The sequence below is a fragment of the Schistocerca americana genome, chromosome 6 (assembly GCF_021461395.2).
Source record: "Schistocerca americana isolate TAMUIC-IGC-003095 chromosome 6, iqSchAmer2.1, whole genome shotgun sequence".
In the NCBI taxonomy this organism is placed as follows: Eukaryota; Metazoa; Arthropoda; class Insecta; order Orthoptera; family Acrididae; genus Schistocerca; species Schistocerca americana.
The window spans coordinates 434353075-434365136 of NC_060124.1; the positions used below are offsets into that span (position 1 = coordinate 434353075).

The 12062-nt window shown below is 39.1% G+C and overlaps 1 protein-coding gene across 1 annotated transcript in view; it reads left to right on the forward strand.

Moving 5' to 3' along the window:
• LOC124620192 overlaps nt 1–12062 on the forward strand; it is a 429599-nt gene that overhangs the window by 140394 nt on the left and 277143 nt on the right. The window contains exon 8 of the mRNA XM_047146861.1: nt 10946–11103. Coding sequence (XP_047002817.1) covers nt 10946–11103 — 158 coding nt within the window. The remainder of the gene's footprint in view (nt 1–10945; nt 11104–12062) is intronic.

Consider the following 12062-nt stretch of genomic DNA (forward strand, 5'->3'; position numbering starts at 1 on the left):
AAAGTGGCTTTATTGTAGACATTTTAAGTTTTGATGGAAACACCCCTGTCTTAAAAGATTCATTTATAATTTCAGTGAGATGCGAGGCTATGTTTCTTGCACTTTGCTTAATGACTTTGTCAGGAATCCCATCACACCCACATGACATTTTATTTTTTAACTTATTTATAGCATTTAGTACCTCTGAATCAGTTACTGGATAAAGGAACATTGTCATGTCATTCATGGGGATTTTTACCTTGCTATTGGAATTGCATTTAGTTTTAATTAAATTTATGGCTATATTTGTGAAATGTTCATTAAATATGTTGGCAATCTGAAGTGGGTCCTTAACAGTTTTACCCCCACTTTTAATGACAAAGCTGTTATCTTTTCTTTTGTGTCTACCTATATTTTTATTTATTACCTCCCAAGTTGACTTCATTTTGTTGTTACCTTTCTCAATATAGGTATCATTATCAAGCTTCTTAGCTGCAATTATTACTTTCTTGTACAGGCTTCTATAACATTTCACATGTGCTTTCAGTACTACATTCTTCCTGGCTGATTTATTTAACTTTCTGAGAGTGTCTGATGACTTTCTAATCCCGTGTGTAACCCATGTTTTGGTTTTATGTTTAGTTTTGACTCTTTTTATAGGAAAGGCAACATCGAAGCAGTGTTTGTAGCTTTCAAGGAATGAGTCAAACTTTCTGTTGACATCACCACTTGATTCACTACCCCAGTTGTTATTTTCCAGAATGTAATTAAAAATTCTTATGCTGTCATCATTTATAAATCTCCTTTCTCTGTAATTGTTATTGATAACAGGGTCCTTGTAAGATGTGACATTTAAACTCAATTTGATACCCTTGTGATCCGAGAAACCAGTGTCAATTAATTCAGTGTTATATTCACACTTGTCCTTGTTTATAAATACTTGATCTATTATAGTTTCAGACATATTTCCGCACCTGGTAACTTCATTTACAGTTGCCATCATATTATGACACAAAAACAGGTTGCACAGTTGCTATTGTTTACTACAATCATTCTTAAAGTTAACATTAAAATCACCAAGAACAATTACATTATGTTTAAGTTCATTCAGCAGTCCCTCAAGGTTTTCCATAAAAATGGCAAAGTTGCCCAGTGGTGATCGGTACAAACACACAATAGTAATTTTTAATTTGGTTAGCTCACATACACTGTATTCAAAATCTTTTTCTATGCATTTTAGTTTACATTTAATTTCTTTTGATTCTACCCCTGTCCTAACATAAATACATGTCCCACCCCCTTTATGGTTGATTCTACAAAATTTGCTAATCATTTCAAAATTTGGAATAATTATGCTAGACGCTTGCATTTCTTTTACCCAGTGCTCACTTATGCATAGTATGTTAATGTCTTTTAGATAGTCAGTTAATAGAACTTCTATTTCAGCTAATTTACTTTCTAGTCCTTGCACATTTTGGTATACAACTGTTAAAGTTTCATGTAGTGGATTTGCTGCACTATTTACCTTTATACTTTCTTGTTGCTGACACTGTAAAGATTCTGCCTTTTCTTCTTCTTCAAATTGCGAAGGTCCCATAAAAAATAGTCACTACGCACAGCAGCTCTTCTTATCCTGAGGCTCTTCCTTTGAGATGTCTGCAGAGCAGCTGATGAGTTTCTGGATCTAATTGAATGGTTCTTGGCTGTTGGTGTGGTTGCAGTCCTAGTTACAAGTGAGCATGAAGCATTGAGTGTGTCGAATGTGCTGACAGCTTCATCCTTGGAGGTTTCAGGTGCACATGAGTTTACGCTAGGTTTGTAGGCTTTCTCATCTGAAGAATTTGTTTCCTCTTCAACTCTGCTGGATGTTCCTGACATTTCTGCTGGTACCCCATATTCTACCACTCCTTCAGATACTGGTACCAGTATGTTAGGTATCTCTCTCATCTTAGACGTTTCCTTGCAAATTTCCATTTGCTCAGTTACTGCTATGGTGAGGATACCAGGCAGTTTGTGTTGATCATTGAAATTATGTATTGTTTTCATAATTTGAGCACAGACATACAGTTGTCCTGCTCTATTTAGGAGATCTCCACTGTTTATGAAATGTTGTTTTCTGAAATCTAGCTGGACAAATGTTGAATTTGGGTAGCACTTTGTTATTTTGTGAAGCAGTCTGTTAGTTTTTTTTATTTCTTCATTAACACGAGATTTCTTAAAAAAATCGTATGGAATGCTGGTTACCATCACATGTACATTTTTGAGCTTGAACACAATCATTTTTCTTTATCTTGATACTCAGATTTTCGCAGTTGTTGACGATCTCTTTCAGTGGAGCATCAGGTTTTATAATGCTAGTAACACTGCATCCTGAGTTATATAGGGTTTCTGCCAGTCTTTTTCCGAGACTGTCGGCAAGTATATGTACAGTAAAAGCATTATTTGTTGTGCTCAAGTCTTCCGATGTTTTGCAGTCTATTATACGATCTTCTTTCTTTTCACAGTCTCTATGTATTATATTATTAACAGATTTTAACGTTTTGAGCACATTATGGGCTGAGTTGTTAAGTTTTCGCTCGAGGTTTCTGTTAACAGTTGCTTGTATGTTACGTGTAACGAACTTTTCGGAGGCTTGTTTACTTTCAGTTCTCACGACACTTACTGCTTCCACTCTCTCTTCGCAAGATTTTATTTCGTCACATATTTCCCGAGCATTGTATCTGTTTTGTACAGCGATCTTTTTAGTTGCTTTTAGTTCATATTTTTTAAAATTTACACTCGTTTTTGGAAGAATAGATGTGCTGTAGATTTCGGAGTTTGTGTTAAGTGATGATACTCCATTCAATGCACATTCACAAAGCTTTGCTTTTAGGACTTTTATTCTTTTTTTAGCACTTTGCAATTCATACAACACACTTTGTAACACATTAATTTCACGTCCGGTAGCGTAAGCGACTAACATGGCATTAAATCCGTTACAACTTCCCTGATTACATTCACATGAAAACACAGTTTTTGCATTAATGAATCTCACACACGCAGAATGTATCCATACTTGTGATTCTAAGCAAAGTCTGAAACCATTTTGCACATTTGAGTTACAGATTACACACATGATTACTTTAGAATTACTGTTTTCTTGAGAGAAACTATCACACAATGCTGTTACTGACACCATCTTACCTTAGCCTGCTTTTATCACAGAAGTCCCAAGCAGTAACAAAAGAACAAGAGCTTGCCAGAAATCCACTTAAACCTGGCAATCTTGACTGTATCTTCCTCTGTTTCAACAACATCTGTAAAAGATTTTGCTAATGCCTCAACTTTACTAATATGTTGTCCAATAGTATCACAGATATAACTTTACTTATTGCAGATTGCTGTTCATGAGTTATCTTAATATGATTTGGCATACTCTTTGCTGTAGCATAAGACATAACAATTTGCAGCAGTGAAATTTTTTTAAGTGCTTTATCTGAAAACTACCTTGAGCAGTTAAACAGAGAACCGACTCATGGTGATAACATATCAGACCTTCTGGTGACAAACAGACCCAAACTATTTGAAACAGTTAACGCAGAACAGGGAATCAGTGATCATAAAGCAGGCACTGCATTGATGATTTCAGCTGTAAACAGAAATATTAAAAAAGGTAGGAAGATTTTTCTGTTTAGCAAAAGTGAAAAAAAGCAGATTTCAGAGTACCTGATAGCTCAACACAAAAGTTTTGTCCCAAGTACAAATAGTGTTGAGGATCAGTGGACAAAGTTCAAAACCATCGTACAATATGTGTTAGATGAGTACGTGCCAAGCAAGATTGTAAGAGATGGAAAAGAGCCACCGTGGTACAACAACCGAGTTAGAAAACTGCTGCGGAAGCAAAGGGAACTGCACAGCAAACATAAACATAGCCAAAGCCTTGCAGACAAACAAAAATTACGCGAAGCAAAATTTAGTGTGAGGAGGGCTATGCGAGAGGCGTTCAATGAATTCGAAAGTAAAGTTCTATGTACTGACTTGGCAGAAAATCCTAAGAAATTTTGGTCTTATGTCAAAGCAGTAGGTTGATCAAAACAAAATGTCCAGACACTCTGTGAACAAAATGGTACTGAAACAGAGGATGACAGACTAAAGGCCGAAATACTAAATGTCTTTTTCCAAAGCTGTTTCACAGAGGAAGACTGCACTGTAGTTCCTTCTCTAGACTGTCGCATATCGCACAGATGACAAAATGGTAGATATTGAAATAGACGACAGAGGGATAGAGAAACAATTAAAATCTCTCAAAAGAGGAAAGGCCGCTGGACCTGATGGGATACCAGTTTGATTTTACACAGAGTACACGAAGGAACTTGCCCCCCTTCTTGCAGCGGTGTAATGTAGGTCTTTAGAAGAGTGTAGCATTCCAAAGGATTGGAAAAGGGCACAAGTGATCCCCGTTTTCAAGAAGGGAGGTCGAATAGACGTGCAGAACTATAGACCTATATCTCCAACGTCTATCAGTTGTAGAATTTTGGAACATGTATTATGTTCGAGTATAATGACTTTTCTGGGGACTAGAAATCTACTCAGTAGGAATCAGTATGGGTTTCGAAAAAGACGATTGTGTGAAACCCAACTCGCGCTATTCGTCCACGAGACTCAGAGGGCCATAGACACGGGTTCCCAGGTAGATGCCGTGTTTCTTGACTTCCGCAAGGCATTCGATACAGTTCCCCACAGTTGTTTAATGAACAAAATGAGAGCATATGGACTATCAGACCAATTGTGTGATTGGATTGAAGAGTTCCTAGATAACAGAACGCAGCATGTCATTCTCAATGGAGAGAAGTCTTCCGAAGTAAGAGTGATTTCAAGTGTGCCGCAGGGGAGTGTCGTAGGACCGTTGCTATTCACAATATACATAAATGACCTTGCGGATGACATCAGAAGTTCACTGAGGCTTTTTGTGGATGATGCTGTGGTATATCAAGAGGTTGTAACTATGGAAAATTGTACTGAAATGCAGGAGGATCAGCAGCGAATTGACACATGGTGCAGGGAATGGCAATTGAATCTCAATGTAGACAAGTGTAATGTGCTGCAAATACATAGAAAGAAAGATCCCTTATCATTTAGCTACAATATAGCAGGTCAGCAACTGGAAGCAGTTAATTCCATAAATTATCTGGGAGTATGCATTAGGAGTGATTTAAAATGGAATGATCATATGAAGTTGATTGTCGGTAAAGCAGATGCCAGACTGAGATTCATTGGAAGAATCCTAAGGAAATGCAATCCAAAAACAAAGGAAGTAGGTTACAGTACGCTTGTTCGCCCACTGCTTGAATACTGCTCAGCAGTGTGGGATCCGTACTAGATAGGGTTGATAGAAGAGATAGAGAAGATCCAACGGAGAGCAGCGCGCTTCATCACAGGATCATTTAGTAATAGCGAAAGCGTTACAGAGATGATAGATAAACTCCAGTGGTAGACTCTGCAGGAGAGATGCTCAGTAGCTCAGTACAGGCTTTTGTTAAAGTTTCGCAAACATACCTTCACCAAGGAGTCAAGCAGTATATTGCTCCCTCCTATGTATATCTCGTGAAGAGACCATGAGGATAAAATCAGAGAGATTAGAGCCCACACAGAGGCATACCGACAATCCTTCTTTCCACGGACAATATGAGACTGGAAAAGAAGGGAGAACCGATAGAGGTACTCAAGGTACCCTCCGCCACACACCGTCAGGTGACTTGCGGAGTATGGATGTAGTTGTAGATGTAGATGTAGTCAAATCCTGTACCTGATGAAATAAATTTCATTGCTTTTGCATAAGTTCATCTTACAAGTTCTGTGCATCTGTGCTTTCAGCTGACCTTAATTTGTTTCTGTCGACATTGTCCAGCAGTTTCTTGGCAGAAAAGACAATTTTCATATAATATTTCCATATCTGAAAATTACCTCCATCAAATCTCTTGATACTGAAAAACTTCATTTGATCCATCTTTTACCTCTTCACTTTCCAGCTGAAACCCTTCAGTGTAATCAAACTCAGTTCAAAATGTTGAATGACTTGGGAAAAAAATAAAAAATAATTCAACCCCAGTTGAAGAACATATTTAACTGGATCCATAATCTTTTGGATGGACTCCAATGAAGTTATTACAGTTTGGGATGACTAATTTTTTTTATTTTAAAATATTGAACATGGCAGCAGGAGTGGCAACTGCAGAATGAAATTTTCTTGTAGAATAATAAACAGCCAATTAGTTACAAAATGAAATGTTTATTTAAACCCCCTTACCATGGTTTCAACATTTATAAAAACGCCTTCTTCAGAAGGAAATAGTAACAACTGGGTTGCATTTTGTGGTGGAGGTAACTTAAAATATAGATGAAAGGCACTGGTAAAATATAAAATTTCACATCCATTATAACTGAAACATGCACAATAGGGTTGTTGTCATTTGGTACTTCCTCATCTATGTACAACTATTAGAATAGGTTATGAAGTCAATTGATGTGTACAGATTGACAGTGCAGTGATGGTATTTCAGTGACAAATATTATGCATCCTTCATATTACATCAAAAATATAAATCATGGAATCTGCTTGGGTAGTTTAACAAGTATAGCCATCATACAATGTTATGCTAGACTGATCATACATATTTCATCTCAGTGGTATTATTTTTTATCATGTCTGAAGTTTCTCACTGGATAGATATTCTTTAGTATTGTCTCTCATTCACACTAAATCTACTCATTATCTTTTGTGGAGGGATATTCTGCAATTCATAAGCTTACAACTTCATAGTTATTTCAACTTCTTCATCAGAATATGAGCATTTTGATGAATAAACCTAAATGATTTCCTTGGAATATCATGTGTAAATTTTTAAACCTTACACTTGAAGTTTGTTCCTGTCCTGCTCCTCTGTATTAAAAAATGTTGTATTTTTAGTGGTGCTTGCTCTTCATTACTTTGCTGCACATATGCTAACCCAGCTGTACACCCCCCCCCCCCCCCCCCAATTCATCATATTTAACTCCTCTTTCATTTTCAATAACATATGATCAGTACTTAAAGCTTTGCAATTTATTATCTGTGAGTAAAAAGCATTTGAGGCAATTGAGTTTCTGTGGCCTTTGTTATTGTGTATTTAGTCAAATTTTTGAAGCAAGATGCCATCAATGCAACAAGGATTCCTGCAGCATGAAACCACTTAACAGTATGGCCTCCAGTAACTGTATTCAAGTTACATGAGGCTTCCAGGAATAAACTATTTTCAGTTCCTAAAGCTCTGCTATTTAGTGTCTATAAATAAAAAGTATTTGAAGCAGTTGGGTTTCTACAGCCTAAGCTATTGTCTGTTAAACCAGAATTTATGTAGCAATGTGTTAGCAAAGTAGACACGTTGCCTGCAACATAAAATCATTGCCTGAGCCTACTTTTCTCAATGTTCATGGTACAATAGTCTTACAGGCTTAAAAAGTTAAAGGACACACTTACCCCATCCACAAATACTTCTACGTGACCAGTCTGCATGCTGACCACATGCCACCTGAAACCTCTTCTCAGTATTATAACATATTTGTCATTCAGTTTTAGGGTGAGCTATGATACATTTAGTACAGAAGTTAACAGACCTGTTCTGTGAGTCAGTGAACAACATATTCACATTTGTTTTCCATGATTTGATCCAATGAGATACTTACTTTACGGTTACTATGAGAGCTCTTTAAAAAATACCAACCTTATTTTTTATTGTTGAAATCAACAATGGTATCAGGGTGTGCATGCTCTCTGTGTTTGTAGGCATACATAGTGCACATGTCTGACTTTTTCATGACTGCAGAAACAACCAGTTGCTGGCTAGTCATTGACAAGTGAAAACATGTAAATGGTAGTTTTCAGATTATGTGTTATGGGTAAAAATGACAGAAAAAGTGGAACAATGTTATCACATCAGATTTTGTTTTATGTTTGGTATCTCTCAAGCTAAAACAGTCTGGAAGATTTGACAAGTGTTTAGGGATGAAGCAATGGGTACCACACAGATAAAGGAGTGGCACAACTGTTGCAGAGATGGCTGCTCATCACTGTAGAGTGGGGCACATACAGATAGGCCCTCAGCATCTGGAAATGAAGTTTTTGTTGATCGTGTAAGGACCTTGGTGATGCAGTGTAGACAAATCATGATCAGAGAACCTGCAGACTAGGTTAAAATTAGTATTGTATCCAAACATTCCATTGCAGTTGAACATTTGGACATCAGGATGATGTCAGCAAAATTTGTACCAAAGCTGCTAACAACTGAGCAAATGCAACTTCATTCAGAGGCTGCACAGGACATGCTGGATATTGTGAACAGTAATTCCAACTTTCTTCACAGAGTGATCACTGGTGATGAGTCCTGGGTTTATGGGTACAAGCCAGAAACAGAGTTCCAGTCATTGTAATGGAAGGATCCATCATCCCTGAGACCCAAAAAGTGAGGCAGGTCTGCAGCAATGTGAAAGTCATTCTGACTGTCTTTTCTTAATCTGATGGTGTGATCAACTGTGAGTAAACCACAGAAGGTACTAATGTTAATGAGTACTACCAAGAGGTTCTGTTTTGTCTGAGATGCAAATGGCCAGACTTGTTGGCAGCAAGTAGTCAACACCTTCACCACAGTAACACATCCACTCATTGTTGTCAATTAATTCAGAGTTTTTTGGGCAACATAACACAGCTGTGGTTTGTCAGTCCCCCTATTCCCCAGACCTAGCATCAAGAGACTTCCAGCTTTTTCCTAAATTGAAAAAGACCCTGAAGGGTTCAATTTCAGAACAGAATTAGATCGAGTAGTTGTGCACCATACCAAAAGAGGCTTTCCAGTTATACTTCCAGCAGTGGCAACAGCGTTAGGAGAAGTGTGTAGAAGCTGAAGGAGACTACTTTGAAGGTGACTAATGTGGAACAGTTGTGTCTAAATGATTACAGGTTTTATAAATAAAAGTCAGATACTTTTTGACAGCCCTTGTAGTGGCTGCTTGGCATGACTGTCTGAATGGGACATCAAGATCTACTCTGGTTAGCACATCTTATCCTCAACAAGATGTATTTAAGGCCGCTTCTCCTAGCTCTTAGTAGAGTCATCTTAGGTTCCATATAAAAGGTTATTTAAAAACTTGAAAGAATAATTCTTGACCAATAAACCTAAGAAAATTCCCTAGTCATCTGGATCCTAACTGTGGGTGGCTAGCAAGAGGAAGAGTAGGGTAAGTACGTCTCATATGAAAGAACTTTTTTATTCATTGGGAAAGTATCACTTATAGTGCTGGTCTTCTGGTACTCACAGGTTAAATATAGATATAGTTTTAAGAGTAATTTATTTATTTATCTTCGTAACAGATAAGTTGTTCTCTGTATTCATACATATCACACACATTTCCTATTAATTTTTGGTTCTTAATCTACACTCCTGGAAATGGAAAAAAGAACATATTGACACCGGTGTGTCAGACCCACCATACTTGCTCCGGACACTGCGAGAGGGCTGTACAAGCAATGATCACACGCACGGCACAGCGGACACACCAGGAACCACGGTGTTGGCCGTCGAATGGCGCTAGCTGCGCAGCATTTGTACACCGCCGCCGTCAGTGTCAGCCAGTTTGCCGTGGCATACGGAGCTCCATCGCAGTCTTTAACACTGGTAGCATGCCGCGATAGCGTGGACGTGAACCGTATGTGCAGTTGACGGACTTTGAGCGAGGGCATATAGTGGGCATGCGGGAGGCCGGGTGGACGTACCGCCGAATTGCTCAACACGTGGGGCGTGAGGTCTCCACAGTACATCGATGTTGTCGCCAGTGGTCGGCGGAAGGTGCACGTGCCCGTCGACCTGGGACTGGACCGCAGCGACGCACGGATGCACGCCAAGACCGTAGGATCCTACGCAGTGCCGTAGGGGACCGCACCGCCACTTCCCAGCAAATTAGGGACACTGTTGCTCCTGGGGTATCGGCGAGGACCATTCGCAACCGTCTCCATGAAGCTGGGCTACGGTCCCGCACACCGTTAGGCCGTCTTCCGCTCATGCCCCAACATCGTGCAGCCCGCCTCCAGTGGTGTCGCGACAGGCGTGAATGGAGGGACGAATGGAGACGTGTCGTCTTCAGCGATGAGAGTCGCTTCTGCCTTGGTGCCAATGATGGTCGTATGCGTGTTTGGCGCCGTGGAGGTGAGCGCCACAATCAGGACTGCATACAACCGAGGCACACAGGGCCAACACCCGAGATCATGGTGTGGGGAGCGATCTCCTACACTGGCCGTACACCACTGGTGATCGTCGAGGGGACACTGAATAGTGTACGGTACATCCAAACCGTCATCGAACCCATTGTTCTACCATTCCTAGACCGGCAAGGGAACTTGCTGTTCCAACAGGACAATGCACGTCCGCATGTATCCCGTGCCACCCAACGTGCTCTAGAAGGTGTACGTCAACTACCCTGGCCAGCAAGATCTCCGGATCTGTCCCCCATTGAGCATGTTTGGGACTGGATGAAGCGTCGTCTCACGCGGTCTGCACGTCCAGCACGAACGCTGGTCCAACTGAGGCGCCAGGTGGAAATGGCATGGCAAGCCGTTCCACAGGACTACATCCAGCATCTCTACGATCGTCTCCATGGGAGAATAGCAGCCTGCATTGCTGCGAAAGGTGGATATACACTGTACTAGTGCCGACATTGTGCATGCTCTGTTGCCTGTGTCTATGTGCCTGTGGTTCTGTCAGTGTGATCATGTGATGTATCTGACCCCAGGAATGTGTCAATAAAGTTTCCCCTTCCTGGGACAATGAATTCACGGTGTTCTTATTTCAATTTCCAGGAGTATATTTTGTTATTAAACAATATTTTCTATAATGCTACGACGTTAATAAACCTAAAAAATTTGGCAATTCAAAGGTAATAACATAAGTGTTGGTTACAGACTGCCTTCAACACATAACAAGTGAGCTGCAGTTTACAAGATTCTTTCGGATGCAACAAACTCCTGGAGGCCATGATGTGAAATTGCATGTACGTGCACGTCATTCTGCTTGTCTTCAATTGAGAATTGCTCCTTCGATTAAATACCCAAGCTTCATGGTATGTTATGTGCATTAATGCTCTTCTGTTGATGTATGAAGTAATAAAGAGATATAATTTATCATTCTCCACTAATAATGGCCATACAAGATACCTAAACAATTCAGAAATTTGTATAATGTCGACAAGGAAAAGTTAAGTGAGTAATAATTTACTGCCTGATCAATTGATGACAGTTTTTGTGTGTGCCCATGCACAAGTGCATGTGTGTGTGCATATGTGGATCCATGTATTACTTTTGTGAATTTAAATTTTTTAAAGATATTTTAACTCCAGTAGACATGCAGTATCAACTGATTTGGTTCCATTCAATAACAGTTACAACAGTTTGTTATAAAAATAAATTTTTATTAATTCCTAGTATGTTTTTATTCCTTTTTAGGGTGAAAGGTAAGAAATATAATTCAGAGTAATTTCCCAAACGATTTCAGTCCATGAGCATCTCAAGCAAATGAAGAAAATTACAAAATTTTCTGTGTTTGCAATTTATTAACAACGTGGTACATTGTTACCACAGTCCTATAATGGCACCACTCTTACACAGATGGGTGCACAATGTGAACTGAATTGCATGTACCAAGTTGAATGCAAAATGAAATAATTACATCAGCTATAGTTTGTGAGAGACAAAATAAGTGACTGAGTTTATGAGAATTAGGAAACAATCCTTTGCATAGTGTAACATTGCACTTCCTGCAACAATGTAACAAACATTTTCCACAGTCCTTCTGAAAGGAGACTTGTGTTTCTGAACTCAAGAGCTTCCTGAGGAATAACCACATTTTTTCCTGACAATGTATAGCCCAGGAAGTTCATTTGTCAGTTATGACCCCAACCTAGATGATTTTACCAATTTTTCTTCTGTTGTATGCTACATGTTTTGCTGGTACAGTATGTAACTGTTGACAATTGTCAAATAGATAAGATAATAAAACAGTCTCATTACCTGTTTGTATGTA